This window comes from Leptodactylus fuscus, chromosome 1, assembly GCF_031893055.1.
Source record: "Leptodactylus fuscus isolate aLepFus1 chromosome 1, aLepFus1.hap2, whole genome shotgun sequence".
NCBI lineage: Eukaryota > Metazoa > Chordata > Amphibia > Anura > Leptodactylidae > Leptodactylus > Leptodactylus fuscus.
In genome coordinates this window covers 338,001,998-338,021,883 of record NC_134265.1, presented here as the reverse complement: position 1 = coordinate 338,021,883, position 19,886 = coordinate 338,001,998, and the positions used below count along the sequence as shown (strand labels likewise).

The 19,886-nt window shown below is 43.6% G+C and overlaps 1 protein-coding gene across 1 annotated transcript; it reads left to right on the top strand.

Annotated features, from left to right (window-relative positions):
* The first annotated feature begins 2,141 nt into the window (after nt 1-2,141).
* On the top strand, nt 2,142-19,634 carry UGDH (UDP-glucose 6-dehydrogenase). Its single transcript, XM_075261384.1, has 12 exons — nt 2,142-2,212; nt 6,767-6,935; nt 9,680-9,781; nt 10,657-10,857; nt 11,286-11,483; nt 11,568-11,715; nt 14,398-14,492; nt 14,696-14,826; nt 15,121-15,254; nt 15,524-15,615; nt 15,723-15,833; nt 18,221-19,634. Exons 2-12 carry the CDS (start codon nt 6,774-6,776, stop codon nt 18,329-18,331), a joined length of 1,485 nt encoding a protein of 494 aa, XP_075117485.1. The 5' UTR covers nt 2,142-2,212; nt 6,767-6,773; the 3' UTR covers nt 18,332-19,634.
* Nucleotides 19,635-19,886: the final 252 nt, after the last annotated feature.

Genomic DNA, 19,886 nt, shown 5'->3' with positions numbered 1-19,886 from the left:
TGTAGGGGCCACTGTAGGGCAGATCGTACTGTGTAGGGGCCACTGTGGGGCAGATTGTGCTGTCTGGGGACTACTGTGGAGCAGATTGTACTGTGTAGGGGCCACTGTGGAGCAGATTGTACTGTGTGGGGGCCACTGTGGAGCAAATTGTACTGTGTATGAGCCACTGTGGGGCAGATTGTACTGTGTAGGGGCCACTGTGGAGCAGATTGTACTGTGTAGGGGCCACTGTAGGGCAGATTGTACTGTGTAGGGGCCACTGTAGGGCAGATTGTACTGTGTAGGGGCCACTGTAGGGCAGATTGTACTGTGTAGGGGCCACTGTAGGGCAGATTGTACTGTGTAGGGGCCACTGTAGGGCAGATTGTACTGTGTAGGGGCCACTGTAGGGCAGATTGTACTGTGTAGGGGCCACTGTGGAGCAGATTGTACTGTCTGGGGACCACTGTGGTGCAGATTGTACAGTGTAGGGGCCACTGTGGGGCAGATTGTGCTGTCTGGGGACCACTGTGGAGCAGATTGTACTGTCTGGGGATCACTGTGGGGCAGATTGTGCTGTCTGGGGACAACTGTGGAGCAGATTGTGCTGTCTGGGGACCACTGTGGAGCAGATTGTACTGTCTGGGGATCACTGTGGGGCAGATTGTACTGTTTGGGGATCACTGTGGAGCAGATTGTACTGTGTAGGGGCCACTGTAGGGAAGATTGTACTGTGTAGGGGCCACTGTAGGGCAGATTGTACTGTGTAGGGGCCACTGTGGAGCAGATTGTACTGTCTGGGGACCACTGTGGTGCAGATTGTACAGTGTAGAGGCCACTGTGGGGCAGATTGTGCTGTCTGGGGACCACTGTGGAGCAGATTGTACTGTCTGGGGATCACTGTGGGGCAGATTGTGCTGTCTGGGGACCACTGTGGAGCAGATTGTACTGTCTGGGGATCACTGTGGGGCAGATTGTACTGTTTGGGGATCACTGTGGAGCAGATTGTACTGTCTGGGGATCATTGTGTGGCAGATTGTACTGTGTAGGGGCCACTGTGGCGCAGATTGTACTGTTTGGGGATCACTGTGGAGCAGATTGTACAGTGTAGGGGCCACTGTGGGGCAGATTGTGCTGTCTGGGGACCACTGTGGAGCAGATTGTACTGTCTGGGGATCACTGTGGGGCAGATTGTGCTGTCTGGGGACCACTGTGGGGCAGATTGTACTGTGTAGGGGCCACTGTGGCGCAGATTGTACTGTTTGGGGATCACTGTGGAGCAGATTGTACTGTCTGGGGTCCTTTCACTATTTATATCACATAGTATCTGTTTTATAATAACAATGCACGCTCACTATAAAACAGATCCTGTGCGATGTAAATAGAAAACATTAATAGTTCAGAAGTACCAAATGCAGAGACCTCTACCTTCCAATACAAAATTGTTTGTATCATTGAACGCTCTGTAAAGCCCCATTCACACAACTGTATTTTGCGGGACGTATTTCTCCACAATTGTGGATCCGCACTGTATTACGGTTAAATTTCCGTGTTGGTACTTTGTGATAATTTAGTGGGTTTTGGGTCGCAGTTTGGGCACTCTGTCTCTAAAACGTTCGCCATCACTGCCATAGACTATAATGGGGGTCTGACTTCTGCTGATTTTCTACTGAAACCGCTAGAGAGAAAAGACTTCTGCCAATTTTAAGCGGAATCTGCGGTCTCTTAAGGAGACTCGAGCACTAGTAAGAAGCATTACAATGCAGAGACAAGAGCACAAATACTGTATCTCCCCCACCAGGTGTGATGTCACTGCAGAGTTATCTGTCCTGTGTGAACAATCCCTTACACTTTCTATATGCCAGTGATTTTGTTGTTGATAGTTGAGTGTGTAGAAGGAATGACTGAGTGTATATTATAAGTAATACAAGATTCTTCCTTCTTATTAGCTCTGTCCTAATACGAGCTGCAGTGACTTGGCCCAGGAGCTTGCAGTCTAGCAGCAGCAGCAGACGTAGCCGGGGGCAGTGCACACATGCTCGGTGTCGTCTATGGGAGGGTCCGCCATCTACATCCGGAGCAGGAGCCTCCATTCATCACCTTCTCAGCCCCCCAGCCCTCCTCCTCTCCTCCCCAGGGGTGGGTCTATCATCTGGGTATGAGGAGCAGGAGCCCAGACCCGGCACCGGCAGTGAGTGAGACTGAGCGCCCGGACCTGCACTGCACTCTCCAGGTAAGTGCGCACTCATCTGCTGCTCTGTCACACTGCTCCAGCTCTGCTACATGCTCATCTGTATACACTGTATCCATGTAGTGTATATACCTGGCTGCCAGATACAGTCTGATACAGACAAGTTCTTCTCTCCATCTGTTCTGTATTACAGTGACTTATAATTGTCTCCAGATTGTCTGATCACATCCTCATGAGCACCAGGAAATGGGGCCTTACAGGGGGGCACTTACTTTGGAAACTTGATTTGTACATTGCACAATCTCCATATGTGCCCCCCGCTATGTGTAATGGATGTGACATAGTCAGTGACTAAGAGTAGGGGGTGTGTGGGGTCCAGGTGATGAGGGATCATCCGGTACTTACAATGAGGTCTCTGTTATAAGTCACTGGTCCCTTTAAGAGAGCGGAATAGGGAGTTGTATAGAAGACATGATGGTATAGTATGTTATGTGTATGGAGAATAGTGGCTGCCTGATAGTTACAGTAGAATCTATTGATAAACCCTGCAGAGTAACGTCTTGTAAACTGGCTATACGTATAGGATTAGTATCTGCCAGAGTTCAGACGGTACATTATCTGTACAGTGGTCCCTTGACTTTTGTGGGGGATACGTTCCAAGGCCGCCCACGAAAGTCAAATTTCTGCGAAGTGGAGATGCGGTGTTTAATCTCATGTCCTGCAATACTGTTCATATCCAAAATAGTCTACGTACAGTACAGTACAGAATATGATATGATATGAATGATATGGGTACTCACCATCACTTTTCTGATGATATTGATGATTGGTGGTGTTCGAAAAAACAACGGAGTATCCTTCTATTAATATTAAAACCCGTGGTATAGCCCTTCCGCGAAGGTCGGACCCACGAACATCAAGGGACCACTGTACATCACTACAAGTGATCACTACCTTTATAATGTGTATGGGGGGCTCCCGACATTCCCTTAAGACTTCATGTAAACGATGGTGGTGTTTTTTACTGTCTGCCAAAATGGATCCGTATTCCGCATCAATGTCATCTGCGATCACGGATCCACTAAAAGACCGGCACGATTCCCTTCACTTGTATCTGTGAGCCTGCGTTGCGAGTACAGACAAGTATAGGACCTGCCCATATTTTGCAGATGGTTTCTATGGATAGGACACTGATCATTAAATACTATGGACGTGTATATGGGGCCATGGAGATGTCTATCTCTGCAATAGTGGATAATATACTGAAAACCACCACGGTCGTGTGAATGGGGCCGAAGAAATCAATGGGTTCATATACTATCTGCATTTGCAAACAATATACTGAAGGCTCATTCATGCTGAATTTCAACACCCAATGTTTTTCCTCTTGGGGTGGAAGCTGTTGGTAGGGGCAGAGGCTTATTCCACACATGCACTCTTGGTATGAACTAAGTGTGTATGTATATAAGGGATTCAGGAGGAATAGCCAACAGCCATTGAAGGGAATGGGTACCAAAGGGTTGGTCAGGATTTTTCTTAATTTTTTTTACTAGGAGTTACCACCATCCAAAGGATAACCACTCGCATAGAAGGGTATCTAGACCTGGAGGTCAGGGGTACATGCACGGCTCTCCCTCCTATGTGCCCACTGACATGATGCCCTGCCCTGACCTCAGCCATAGCTATATGCCAGGTGGAATGTGATGCAACCCACATCAAAGACTAATAAGTTAACCATTTAGTTTCTCGAATCAAAAAGCTGTCCAATGTCATCACTGCTATGGGGTCACCCAGGGACATAGGTGTAGGGGGTGTAAAGGTACAATTACTACACAACCCTGGAGCCTGACGGGACCCAAAGGCCTCTCATAAAATAAGAAGACCCTAGAACTATAATATACATGATAAGCGGGGCCCTATTACAAATTCTTCATTGGGGCCCAAGGGCTTTAAGATATTCTTCTGGGGTTTTATTATATCTTATGTGATATGAGATTTCACTAGTAACAGGCAGTTGTGTGACTTGTAGTTCTACAGACTGCAATGTGACCCTGCATCCATTTATCAGAGTATTTTACTGCCCAGCCATTGGTATCAGTTGCCGTCATAGCGTCCCTTATCCCATGTGCTTACACTGGATGAGGTCCCAATGTTCCTCTGAATGCTTCCTATTCACAGAGCGGATGAAAGGAGCCATTTACTACCTGCACGGACGAGGCCGTCTGCACGTCTGGGGGCTCCTGACACTACATCTGTGTTCATGCTCCTATACATGACTGCGCCATCTTACTAGTAGTGATACCTCATACTAGTTTATTGTATTATTTGTATGCGTTTGATTTTCTACAATTCTGATTTTGCTATACACATAGGCCCTGTCAGCCATTAGATATCTGTTACTAGGAAAGCTGGGTGACCGCTGTTTTGGCCTGTTTTGTCATCCAGCTTTCCTACACGTCTGAATGCAAAATCCAGCCATGGTGATTCTGTATAAGATTTGTCTCGACTCTAAAACGTTGAATGCTAGTAGGTACCCAGCTTTCCCAGAAAGTGAGAAAACTAAGCAACTGGGAATAGTATTGTCTATGGCACCCCAGATTGTTCTGAGAAGTCTTTGCCTTCATTGTATGCAGCGCACATATGTTTCACCACCTTTGAGTTGACCCCTTACGTACCTCCTACATAAGTCTGTGGCACAGCAGGGGTTACGTAGCCATATGTCTCCCCCCCCCCCCTATGTTCTGTATTACAATTGTCATATCCACATTCACTTCTCAGTGTTATAAGGCCTCAGTTACATACGATATCACGCCACATACCATATGTACCATGTAATATATCAGGCCCCTGACATGAAAGCCCTGTAGTACAGCGCTCACGCTGACTGCTGACACCACAGCCTCAGTATACAATGTTCCCCAGGGTCCCCCCTCCTTCTTATGACGTACATTTCCTTCTACTGAACCCACACAATGATAGAGATACTGGTGAGTGTAACGTATACATCAGCTGGGGGTGGGGGCTCAGTACTAATGGCCAGGGTCTTTGAGTAATAGACAGCATGGGGTCCCACAATCCCTGTAGGCGTCTACCTCTTGATGTAGGATTGCATTTGTAATAGGATTAATGGTAATGTAAGACCAAGCAGGAATCCAAGGAGGTTTATTCGCTAAGTCTTAAAGGTTTACTGCTAGATAAAGATCATGTCTCAAGACAATGCTTTGTGTAGATAAAAGGAACCTGTTGGGCGATATAATGTATATCTTTTTCTTTTCTGCCCTATCTGATAGTTGGATAGGACAGAGGAAGAAAAGAAACACCAGGCTTTGTGATATATAAGGTTATAGAATTGACCAGACTCCTAGTACAGACAATGAGAGTCCTGCTGAGATTGACAGCTCTTCGTATAACTGTGTATATACAATCATAGGTTTCTGATGGTTGGTCATTTTCGCCCAAAAAGAAAAGTTATGTGTTACTCAATTTTCTGGCCAACTTGCCGGTTTTGAGAACAGGGCTGGGACGCGGATACATTCACCCAACAGATCTACTAGCGTAGACTTCACTTCTGGTATACGGGACCTCCTATAATATTAATCCTTAATAATTCATGTGCATCTCCTATTAATAAATTTTATTCATTTAGACTAATGTGTATAGGCACCTTTAGGGCCCCAAGTATCTCAGTACAGGCTTGGTGCTGTGTGGTTGCATTATAAAGGGGTTGTCCGGGCTATTTATGCCTGATTGGTGGTGGGGGCCAAGAGCCGCACTGGTATTTTGGAGTGCCCGTCCTTCCCCTGTATAGTGACCGGATGCCATCACTGCAGCTCATGTCCCACTGACTTCAATGAGCGCTGAGCTGTCATGACGGCACTAGCCGCTATACAGGGGACAGAGCTTTCGGTCTCTGGTCCTGTATTGTGTATAGGACAGCTCTATGCCGCTGATCAGTCTGGGGGCCCAGCTTGTGGGCGTATTTATGGCCTGTCTTGAGGATAGACCATAAATAGCTTAATCCTCTTTAAGGCTGGTTATGCACAGTAGAAACCCATGAGTGAAAATGTTCATTTGGCTGATGGCTAGCTTTCTTGACATCCCCATACACTTGCACACTTGGTTTGGATGAGAATGCATGTGTTCTGGCAGTGGCTTATCACCACCTAATGTTGGGATCCCACCATAGACATTAGCATTTTTGGTTAACATTACTGTAATCTGTAGGGTCTGCTTTAGTCTAAGTCCACACTTATGGGACTCAAAACTCAGCCATCAGTTTCTTTCAAGATTTTGGTAGCGTCTGTCTCTTCTTCTACATGAATCATTGACCCAGTGATGTATGGATCAGTCATCAGTTTGGGAAATCTTCCCCGTTCTTGGGCTTGGTAGTCAATCTGGATTTTTCTCCTACAGTTAGACCTGAATGGCTGTAGTAATATTCTGTATTAAAGCCCCATGCAGTAATATCGCATTAGTCACCATTTAACTTGTACAGTCCTAGAGGTCCTTGTCCGCCTTATATTTATACTTACAGTATCCTTATATTTGCAGTAGTACACGTGTACTAAGAATATGATGTCGATGGTTATTTTGCAGGATCACAATGTTTCAAATTAAGAAGATCTGCTGCATTGGTGCCGGATACGTTGGGGGTCCAACATGCAGTGTCATCGCTCATATGTGCCCCGATATCAGGGTGACAGTGGTGGATGTGAACGAGGCTCGAATAAATGCCTGGAATTCTGACACCCTGCCCATCTATGAGGTACGGACTCTTCAATGTGCGAGGTTTATGTCCTTAGATCTACCGTACAACGGTTCCATTGGCTTTCTGTTCTATATGTGTGTACATACAGCAGTGTCTTTGTATGCTTTATATGGAGGCGTATGTAACCTGATCACTGGGTGAACTTTAGCACTTCTTTATGCACCGTCTGCCATTGTATATACATGCTCTGTTATGTTAGATGTACAGGACAAAGCATTGGCTATACAATCTGTAGTCTCTTATGCTGCGGCAGCGTTGCAATAACCACACATATTACTATATTACACTATATTACTGCCATTTGCCGTGCTTCACCTGTACAGGCCAGGAAACCACCGCAAGTACCGGTGAAGTTCACAGCAGTTCACAATAGTCTCTGTGTACATTGTGGTGCAGAGGGCACAAGATCTTTCAAGAGATAAACAATCTTAATGAATTCTGTCCAAACGCCTCTGTAATAGCTCATGTGCTTCTTCATACCGACTAAGCATGGCAGCATGTAATGTGCTGTGATAGTGATTAACATCAGCGTATAACGGGAATAAAACCCATCACCACCAGTGTATGGAGACCACTCATGTAATGTAAATTATAAGGTTAAAAGAGCAATATAGGGATAGAACATTTTTTGCAGAGCCTATACTGCACTGTGTAAACTTACTGCATAGAAGAGGGTGTCCCAGCACCCCAATAATTGGCTTTATAGAGCACAGCAGGGTAGGGGGCTTTACTCCTCAGCCTCACCCACTGACATATTGACGCTGCACTACTGTATGTACAAGCAGCAGGAGGAGAGCGCTGTTAGTGACATCACACAGACCCGCAACAGAAGAGTCTGGACATAGGCGCCACTACAAAGCTAGTTATAGGGTTAATGGGAGACCCTCCTCTGTACAGCAGGGAATGCACTGAGAATAATTTTCTATCCCACCATAACCCTTTTTAGGCTAAGGCCTGACATTGCGGAGACGCAACTTTTTTTGTTGCAGATCTAGTTGCGTGGGGTTTTTTTTAGCTGAGGCCAAGAACGGCTGCAAAAGGAACGGGAAATATATAGGAAGTTCTTATACTTCTCCAAAAAAAAAAGGGGGGCAAAATCTGCAACAAAAAAATTGTGTTTCGGCAGTATGGGGCTTCGGCTTTAAGGTTGGGGAATTGCACATTTACAAAAAACGTGATACAAGTGATTTATTCATGTTGCTATTCTTATTAGTAACGTATAATAATAAATTTTATGTATATAGCGCCAACATATTCCGCAGCGCTGTACAATTTGTAGGGTTCAAATACAGACAAAAAGATACATTACAAAGAAAGTCATTTCACACAATGGGACTGAGGGCCCTGCTCGCAAGAGCTTACAATCTATGAGGTAGAGGGGGTGACACAAGATGCATGTATTCTTCTACATCATCACCCAGCTACTCTTTACGTACCTTATATATCCACTGCTACCATGTTTCTCCAAAAATAAGCCCTAACCTATCTTTCGGAGCAAAAAAATAATATAAGACCCTGTCTTATTTTTGGAGAAGCACGGTAGATGTGATTATGTACAATAGCTTGCAGTTTTGGCACTGACCTCTAGGGGCAGATATCCCTCACTTCCTCTGCTGAGCTGGCACTTCTGAGCTCAGAGCTGTAAATCCCCCCCACATAGAGATTACAGGAAGTGTCCTAGAGCATCAAATACATTGTTTCCCGACAGATCAGATGGCAGTTTAGTGGTTAAATAGTATAGTTACTGTAGATGCAGAAACGTTCACATTGGAGAACCTTATGTTTCCAGGCAGTATGAATAATTCATCATTCAGTAAAGGTCATAAGGTTACAGTCACATAAAGTAGATCTTTGTTTCCCAGTTGCATTCTACATCTTTGCTAGGCCCGTGTCTCGTCTATCCAGCCAGTGTAGTGCAATATGCTAGCTGTAAACTGAGGACAGAACTTACAGATCTCGTAGTTTCTAATAGGATCAGTTTTATATCCAAAGACTGGATGTGTCCGTACATTTTACTACTGACCTCGGACTCTGGACCAGTGCATAACATTGTGGTCGGTTGTGTCTGGCTCTTGCACATACAATATAACCATTGTATATGAACCCAGGCTTATACGATCCAGATCACAATTCATTGTCCTTGAATTTGACCCCCTCATAAAGGGGTTATCCAGCTTCCAAAATACTGATAAATCCTCACTGTTCCCTTGTGCACCCTTTGCTGGGCTTTATTTTACTTGCTGCTCCTTGTATTGTTGTTATTTACATGCAGTGACTCTGTGGACAGACTACATTTCCCATGATTCTTGTACCTGTGTACCCCTCCCTTCTCCACTCTCCCCTGCAAGGAAAACACAGTTAATAAATTATTCCCACATTTGGTGTCACCTTCTGCTGTGCCGTTTCATTTGCTGGTTGAACTGCTTGCTGGGAGGAGTAGTGGGCTTGTAAATGAAACCTCATTGACCATAAAATAAATCGGATAAATGGGTCTGAATTTCAATAGGATATACATTAGGAAGTGTTTTGTATTGATGCATCCTGTTATTAGGCCCATATTAAAAAAAAACCAAACAACTGGATAAATCCTTTAAATCTCCATACAGATCACTACTGAACTGAGTGACATTTCAACCAGATTTTTCAATGATATTCTGAGCCGCGGTCTGTTCTTTGTAACGTTCTTATAAGATGGGATTTTCTTACCTTTATATAACTTTCTTTTAAATTTTTTTGTGCAGCCTGGACTGAAAGAAGTGGTTGAGTCCTGCCGAGGGAAGAACCTGTTTTATTCCACGGACATTGATAAAGCCATACAAGAAGCCGATCTTGTGTTCATTTCTGTAAGTAATACGGGGGCCCCAACATTAATCTATAAGAGAGGTTACATGGTGTATGCACAAGGATGGGGGGGAACAAATTAATTTTATATAGGCCCTGTTAAAGTGTTGCTATGGTGTGTGAATACATAGGGGTTCCTGGATGAGGATGGAGAAGGCAGATCTGTAAAAGCCAAACCCGCTGATATATAAATCCATATACCAGCAGAGTCGTTCCTGCCTCCCCCCCCCCCTCCAGACCTCTATTCTAATAAGGTACATATTGCAATGAATCATTTGGGTTCTTCAATTAGGTTAATGTTATAAGACCGAGCATGCATGTCATGAGCTTCCCATAGGTTCATAGAGCCTCTCCATCGGTATCTTAGTGGCGATGACTGGTCAATTCAATCCTCCCATTTAATCGAATTATATATAAGGGTAGGGGCTGCCCCCAGAAATTCATTAAGGTCTGGGGAGCATGGTGTGCTTCTCCTGCTACCCAGTACTCTCCTCCCTCCATGTGCTGGGCGCCTTTGCACCTTGAGTAGGAGCTGTCGAGTTGCTTTGCTCCTTGCTGCATTTTCCTGTATGTGTACTAGTGGTGGACCGCGGTGGGTCGGCGTCGTGGCAGATCTTTGCTTGTTTGTTTGAAATTTTCTTTGTATTTTATTTTTGAACTTATTTGCCTGTATTTGCCTGTCTGCATCGTTTGTTATGTTACTTCTCCTTCAATAAGACGAGTTTAAAAAAAAGTACATAACCCTTGGGTGAAATAATATATAAGACAGAATGCTGCCAGACGAGTTCCTCTGTTATTTGCTGACACCATATTTCTAAATTTATTTGACGTTTGCATAATTTAGAATAGCTCTGAACTTTAACTTTTTCTTGGGCAGGTGAACACCCCAACAAAAACATATGGTATGGGAAAAGGGCGAGCCGCAGATCTTAAATACATTGAAGCTTGTGCCCGAAGGATTGTGCAGAACTCAAATGGGTACAAAATTGTGACGGAGAAGAGCACCGTGCCTGTGAGAGCTGCAGAGAGCATACGCAGGATCTTTGATGCCAACACAAAACCCAATCTTAATCTCCAGGTAACCCTAACAATGAATCCTCATATCAGACTATTTTAAAATCCAGCATACATCCTCCTAGGTTTTCCCTGACTTCTATGGGTATGTTCACATGGCGGAAAATGGATTCTGCATGTGAACATACCGTGCTGTTAGCCGCGACGGCATCCCGCCCCAGATTATGCCCGAATGATTGGGCCTAATCGGGAGGGAATGTCGCGCCACAGATGTTGTGGCTGAGTTGGCCACGGAATCCGCGGGTAGAAGGGGCATGTCATATTGTGGCATGTCACTCCAGTATGATTTTGCACAAAATATTGCGGCTTTGGCAAAGGCGACAAGCTAGCATACATATATGCGTCACACCCTTCGCCAGCTTCAGTGGTTGCACAAGTACAGTACTCTTTGATTTCGCCTGTAGCAATCATTTGATCTCCCTTTCACCCAAGGTGCTGTCCAACCCAGAATTTTTGGCGGAAGGAACAGCTATCAAGGATCTTAAAAACCCTGACAGGGTCTTAATTGGAGGAGATGAGACCCCTGAGGGACAGAAAGCGGTGCGTGCTCTGTGTGCGGTCTATGAACACTGGGTCCCTTCTGAGAAGATCATAACAACCAACACTTGGTCTTCTGAGCTTTCTAAGCTGGTAAGTGCATACACATACATGAGAAAATGGCAGGGGGCCTTGTGATATGTTAACGTCATTAGTTGATTTTCGTTCCTTTTTTAGGCTGCTAATGCTTTCCTTGCTCAGAGGATCAGCAGTATTAACTCTATCAGTGCCTTATGTGAGGCAACTGGTGCAGATGTGGAAGAAGTGGCCAGGGCGATTGGAATGGACCAGAGAATTGGAAATAAATTCCTTAAAGCCAGTGTCGGTAAGTATGTCCTTTAAGAATCCTATTAATATTATAAATGTGAAAGTTTGTGAGTTTGGATGTTTGTGGGTTTGTGTGTTTGGATGTTTGTTACTCAATCATGCAAAACCTGCTCGACCGATTTGGCTGAAATATTCCACAAACATAGCTAATACACCCGATTGCGTAATAGGCTACTTTTCGTCACAATAGCGCACATACATTTGTGCCAGGACCCCCACAAAACCCAAACTCACACCACCATCTCTGCAATCTCACACACTTTGGACCATAGCAAGCCACAAAATTCATATTGCCCTCTGCAGCCTCGCCCCTAACCCCACACAATCACATATACATATACTTTACCACTTTGCCCCTCACCTTACCGATACTCCAGGAGGTTCTCTTTAACGCTCCGGAGCAGCCATGTTTGCCAACCCCCACCGCTCTGACAATCCGCGACACCGCCCACCCATGTCAATACCCCTAGGCGGTCTAATAAATGCAAAAAAAAAAAGTTTAAAAAAAAATAAAAACAAATAAAAAGGATTAAAAATTCAAATCACCCCCCTTTCCCTAGAACACATATATAAGTAGTTAAAAACTGTGAAACACATACATGTTAGGTATCCCCGCGTCCGAAATCGCCCGCTCTACAAAGCTATACAAATATTTTTCCTGTTCGGTAAACGCCGTAGCGGGAAAAATGGTCAAAAGTGCCAAACCGCCGTTTTTTCACTGTTTTGATTCTGATAAAAAGTGATCAAAGCAATAACATTTCCCGAAAATGGTAGAACTAAAAAGTACACCCGGTCCCGCAAAAAAAGACGCCCTATGCATCCCCGTACACACACGTATAAAAAAGTTACGGCTGTTGGAATATGGCGACTTTTCAAAAAAAAAATTTTTTAACACAATTTTGGATTTTTTTAAGGGGTCAAAATGTAAATAAAACCATATAAATTTGGTATCCCCAGCATCATAACAAAACACAGAATACAGGGCACATGTCATTTTGGTTGCACAGTGAACGCCGTAAAACCAAAGCCCGTAAAAGTCGCAGAAATGCATTTTTTCGTCAAATCCACCCCATTCAGAATTTTTTCCCTGCTTCCCAGTACATTATATAGAATAAATAATGGTGGCATCATGAAGAAAAATTTGTCCCAGGAAAAATTAAGACCTCATATGGCTCTGAGAGCGGAGAAATAAAAAAGTTATGGGGTTTAAAAGGAGGGGAGTCAAAAACGAAAATCAAAAAATGCCATTGGCGGGAAAGGGTTAACTTCAAATACTTCTGTCCCACAGTCACTATGTAAAGTTTCTCACAACACCGTATAGCAGCTCTAATACAAATTAACTTCAACACAAAAGTCTCATGTGCTCTCAGAATTACAGCAAAAACAAGATACAAAGTTACATTTCATATCCCATACCTTATACACACTACGAAAACCTTACCCGTGCCTGTATATACCCATTGCTACAATCACCGCAGACGAAGTCGCGGGTACCAGCTAGTACTGTATATATTGTATTAGTCATTCTGTACAATAGACACTTCCAGGTGGGTGATTTTGATCCTGGTATTGTAAGGCTTAAAATGTGAAGTTATCCCATGCAGGAATCTATTCTACTAAGAGTTAGTGTCAGGTTGTAGGGGTACGTGTTATGTTACCAGTTATTGTGAACTCCATGTCCTGGAGACTCCTGTCACGTGTCCAAAGATCACCATGTCATCCTGTGATTCTCACTAATGTAAGTGAATGGAGTCGCAATGTGACCCTGAGAGTGCAGCAGTAGAGATGAGCGAACACGGCCAGCCGCTGGCAAAGTCAGCGTCACAGGTGCTTCCATTCATTTCTATGGGTGCGTGCTGTTCAGATTGGCTGATCCGAACAGTGTTCGCTCATCTCTATGCAGCAGTATTGCTCAATCTTTTTGAAGAAGTTACCCTCAGGGTCACAATATGACTCCTTTCCCTTATACTAGTGAAGGAGTGGAAGGGCAGCACGTGGATCTTTGATTGCACAATAGCACAAGCTCTAATGGTGGTTGTACACCGTAGGTCAATGCTGCCCAAACCTGCAAATTTTGGGAAGACGGGAAGACCATCTGATGTGTATATGTCTTACCAGCTCTCCCTCAACAGCAGATATCAGTGGGATTGAAGGATCGGGCTGATAAATTTCAATATGCCTGATCCTTTTGTTTTCATGGCCACCACCAGAGGTGTAATTTATTCTCCTTTCCCCTTTGGGAATACATGTATTCTTTACTGGGGGTTTGGTAGGAATAGTTGTCATTCATCTAGCATCTACCACAGTGCATGGCTGGCCTAAGAAACTGCATTGTTGTCCCCCAAGCAATAGCTAAATAACAGGGCTGCGGAATATCACACCATTGGCTTCATTCAGGTCATAGACTTGCACTAAAGTTAATGGCCAGTCTTCCCTTTTAGCTCCAGCTCCATAATACTGAATATCCTGTAACTATGTAACTTCAGTGCGTTCCAAATCCTGTAAGGAGACCACTAGATAGGAAGGTGGATGTAGGTATAGGTCACTGGTCTATAGTCGATCTTGTTGTCAGTCATGGAATAATGATTATATATATATATATATATATATATATATATATATATATATATATCCGCTCTGTGTAATCCTATGTATAACCTAATGTTCTGTGTACGTATAGGTTTTGGTGGTAGCTGCTTCCAAAAAGACGTCCTGAACTTAGTTTATTTGTGTGAAGTTTTAAATTTGCACGAAGTTGCAAGATATTGGCAACAGGTACGTACAGATGTCTGCCATTCACTCCCATTAGTTTTATAGTGAAGTATTGTGAATTTAAACCCAATTTTGTATGACTATACATTGTTCTTTGGAGAGTACAATGTATCATTCTGACCTGCTTGGACTACACATCAGCATTCAGTGTCTGTATGTCTACACCACAACCTGCATCACAATTTATATTCTTTTTTTCGTACCAGGTCATTGACATGAATGACTACCAGAGGAGAAGGTTTACCTCCAGGATTATTGATTGTCTCTTTAACACGGTAGCAGACAAAAAAATTGCTGTATTAGGTTTTGCATTCAAGAAGGACACCGGCGACACAAGGTAAGTGACATTACTAGACACTAAGGCTCCGGCCTTGTCTATCTGGCAAGTGCTGTAGCATGCCATTAAAGCAATTTACCATAAATCTCTATGTAGTCCCTGTACGTATTGTTTGCCATCCCTTGAAATTTTTGAGATTGGTATTTGAGGTCAGGTATAGGAAAGACAACCCAACGTCCGACCTCTTGACTGTATAGCGCCTTTATTTGGCTGTATATAGATGCACCCGGTCATATAATTGGATCAATTGATGTAACTAGTATTGTCTGAATTTGTTTCTGTATTCTTCCACAGAGAGTCTTCCAGTATCTACATTAGTAAATACTTAATGGATGAAGGTGCCAAGCTGCACATATATGACCCCAAGGTACCAAGAGAACAGATAGTCATGGACTTATCCCAGCCCGGAGTGTCTGCTGATGACCGAGGTAAGTAATCTGGGACTGCCGCAGCTAGAATTGCTTCTTCCATATAGAAGCCATACATATGGGAGAGGTTAGAAGCCCTCTATTGTCACGATTGCTGTTTATTTCTAGTTATTGAAGGCTTTGATCTTTCCCATGTGTTTGGCTGCTCCTTCCTGACATCATTAGTACACATGTTATTACTATGTAGGACATTACGCTGAATTATTTCCAGATTTTTCACATTTGTTACCATACCTAGTGAGGATTAATGTATTTTTTAATTCTTTCAGTGGAGAAGCTGGTCCATATCTCCACAGATCCATATGAGGCCTGTGAGGGGGCTCATGCTATGGTCATCTGTACAGAATGGGACATGTTTAAGGTGAGTCTTCCCATAAAAAATTTGCAAAAAAATATTAAAGGATTTGTACATCTACATCCTCATAGAGGGAAATATGAAAGCTGATAATCTTGTCTTTGTTGTGGTAGGAACTGGATTTCCAGCGCATCCATTCCAAGATGTTGAAGCCTGCATTCATATTCGATGGCCGACGGGTTCTGGATGATCTTCACTGGGAGCTGCAGAACATTGGTTTTCAGGTACACATTAGTCCCCATAGAATAACCAAGCATTATGGGATATATTCTGTCCTTGGTAGGGCTATTTATGTAGTCAGAGAGCAGGCTGCAATAGTGAGTGCGTTTTAAACTTATTGCCAGGAGAAGTGCCCATTTTAAAGGGATTTTCCAAGGTTAGGTAAGCAATTGGAGATCTGCAGCATTCTAACAACTGGGACTCCCATTTTCAGCATTTGGGTGAACGCTGCGGCCTCTCTCCTGAATACTAAGCACAGTGCCATATATTTGTATACCAAATGTGCTTGGTATTGCACTTGAATGGGACTGAGTTGCGAAAAGCTCATGTGGCCGTTAAATGAGAAGTAGATATGGCGCTCAAGGAGTGCAACTGATCTGCAGGGGTCTGGGGCGTTGATTTTCAATTGACAATCTATCCTAAGAATTAACAAGCCTGGAAACCCCTTTAAAGTGAATGACTATCCATGTCATGCAGGATGGGTTGGTCTGCCAGAGCTGATACTTGGCAGTCCTCTGCTGTAATTCATGTAATTTATCCAAATTTGTTGTCTGTGCCTCATGTCTGATATAGAATGAGTATGTCCTTCTTACGTAGTTTCCCCTGAGTCATAGAGGAGTACACTGTAGCTAAAGCTTTTTCTGTAAAGTTGATGTAATAGGCCACTACCTAAGCTGGGCTGTATCCTTGTCCATGTCATTATGGTATCATGTTCATATCGCTGACCTTCCCTATCTACAACCTCATGATATTTAGGCACAGACAGATTTTTCGACATAAAATGTGACTAGTGAGACGCAAGGAATGTATCCTGTGGGTGACGCAGCCTGTTAGATGGGTGTAACCGTACAGACATTCTGAAATGTGCACATAAGTGACCGAAGGGATCAGCAGAAATGATCTGTACTTTCCTCTTAGCATGACTCACACCAGAGTCTGAACATTGACTCCTAATGACGTTCTAACCTTCACTGCATCATCCAAATAAAACACTAAAAACTTGTTATTTTACATTATTTAGTGACTTTTTAATATAAACACTTCCCCTTTAATCTTGGACAGGATTCTCAAGCAACGTAATTGTGTCGCAGTTAGTTCAGAGAAGCAGCACAAACTTCTTTTGTATGCGCTGCCACCTAGAGGCCAAAGATGGGAACTCTGCTTAAACGTATCCTGGATATTCTCCAACATCTGCTAGCCATTAAAGGGAGTCCGTCAGGATAATTCGCACTAATAAACCTTTAATAATGCTGGATAGATCACATAAACAACGGGCTTACTGTTCATAACCTCAGTGCAAATGCCACTGGATTCCAGCAGTGACTTTCCCCGTCGCGGCCATTCGTATGATGTCAGAAGCCTTAAATCTGTCAATCAGGTTGGAAGAGGGGAGTTAAGGGATTACTGATAAAAAGCCAGGGGAGGGGTGAACGACTGAGATACAGTTACTTTCTTCAGCTATGCTAGTGCTATTGAGGTGCCTAAGTTTGTTTGCACTTGTTTTATGTGACCTATCCAATTGTTAATGATTTCGTGACGTGAAACAAGTTGACAGGCTCGCTTAATGTCAAGGTGACCATGTTCATAATATAAAGGCTACTGGATCTCTAATTCACTGCACAAACAGGTAGATGCCATACTTGAATATACATGCATGCTCACATTAATAAACTTTGGGGATGATTTATCATGGCTTAGGGGTCACAAGCCATGAAAAAAATCCAGGTCCAAAGTTTTGCACAAAAATTACAACCTAAGTTTCGGTGCACCTTATCCCACTTTCCTCTAAGGAGGTATAAATAATGCCAGAAATCTATGCGAGCAAGGAGCGGGTATAGATATCTGTTTAGGTGCACAGACCCTGGAGGATACACCTTGTATGATGAGACTGGCACGTTGTCCATAAACCAGGAGCAAACTGTGATAGAACAAGCATTATTCAGACTGGAGTGGAAAAAGCACATCCTAAGGGCTCGTTCACACGGGGCAAGAGGGGGCGGATTTTGATGCCGAATCCACCCCCTCACCATAGAGGTCTATGTAGACCGCTAGCTTCCTTTTTTCCGTGAGCGGTATGTTCCGACTTACGGAAAAAAGAAGTGAGCTGCCCTTTCTTCAGGCGGATTCCACAGCTGGGTCAGCCCCGGCGTCCGCCTCGCGACAGCACCCTCCGGACTAGGTCCATTCATTCGGAGTGGGAAGTAACTACTGTCGGAAGCCAACGACAGTCATGGCAGGAGCATTTTGGTCCTATTCTGACGTGGCTTCCCGCATCAGAATCAGGACCAAAATACGCAGTCCCGTGCCCCATAGTTTAGCAAACAAAAGGATTTTGCCCAAAATGTCACTCATGTTCTACATGTCCAGTTTTCTAATAATTCTATTTTTACAGGTTGAGACCATTGGGAAAAAGGTGGCTACCAAGAGGATCCCTTTCACACCGACCGCTGACATGCCCAAGATTAACCTCGGTGACGTGCCTCTCAAGAAGGCCAGAGTATAAATCCCGGACCGACCACAGCTTTACACGAACGCGACTGCAACCATAAATGAACATCTCACTGATCTGTCAGCTGCCTGCTCCTCCTTCAGTATTCCGCCCTCCATACGGAGCGACCATGTCTCTTTCCTATAGGTGCATTGCACTCGGTTAATTTCTCAATGTCACCAATAGATAATTTATTTGTAAATAATTCACTTTCTCCATTATCTTCCAAAATCCTTTAAAGACCAAACAAGCATTTTTGATATTTTTATAGACCTACAGAATGTAAGCATTTTATCCTTTGAAGCCTCGTCGTGTATAGAGGGGCTCGCAGTAACTCTATCCGGCTCCTACTTCATATTGGGACAGCGGGGGTGGATTTTGTGCATTCTTTTGTATACGGTTATGTATAAGGGACACGGAGTCAGATCTATTTTTGGAATGTTTTATATTTTTGTATCATGCTTCCTCTCTCCTGCACCTATTGACAGTGCATGGAGCTAGTTTTCTTATGAAATAAGTGACAGGTTTACAGTCTGATCATGACTATCTTCACAGTATTGGAAAGGCGTAGCGCCATGTATCAACGTTAGCACAGAAAATGTGCTGACCAGACCATGAAACAGAAACTTTATTTAACCCTATATTACTATGTATTATCCGAGATGAACAAAACTAAATATACATTACAATGTAACAGATGCCCTTTCCCAGAATATAAAGCCCAGCATGATTGTATAGAATATTCCAGACCTTATCCCAAAACAGGACTGTGGATAGACAACCCCCTCAGGCTCACTGGGCATATATGTGTATGAGGAGGGGGTTGTAATCCATATTAGTAACTAGTACACTCATTTTTGTAGTTGCCTTTAGTTTGGTGCATGTAAGAGCAACAGTATTCTTTACTATTGTATAAAAGGATATTCCAAGTTACTCCCTTTGCCGTGGAACTCGCTGGTTGGGAGGGGGTTTCGGACTGCTAGGACCCTTAACAATCACAAGAATGAGTCCTGTACAGTGTCTGAATGGACCGCAGGTTGATTTTATGCACTGCATTTATTCTCTATGGGACTGCAGGAGATGGCTGAGTGCTGTACTCCGCTGTCTCTGGCATCCCCATACAAGTCACTAGTCTACATCACTACTCAAGGTTTTCTGCTTAGGGCCAGATGAACACTAACTTAAAGGTCTGAGATGGGACAGTCGGGCTTGGCCATGCTGAACATGGTTATTCTCTCTTTCTGCAATATTACTAATTATTCTTGTAACAATGCTGGGTGTCATTGACTTCTGTCTATGGGATCATGGTCAATCTGAATGTCTCTTTTTTACATGTTATTGTAATTTCTAAATAAAAGAATTTGCATCGGTATTTTTACCATTGTCATTCATGTCCTGGTTCAGATTTGATGGTTGACTATTTTGGATATTTTTTCAATTCTGTATAAAACGCATTATTGGCACAAATTCCCAATTAAATCAGTTAGCTGCATTACATTGCAATAGCACCAGTAGGGACTATATATGGGTAGTAGTAGGGTGCTATATATGTCAGGGCTTGTTCACATCT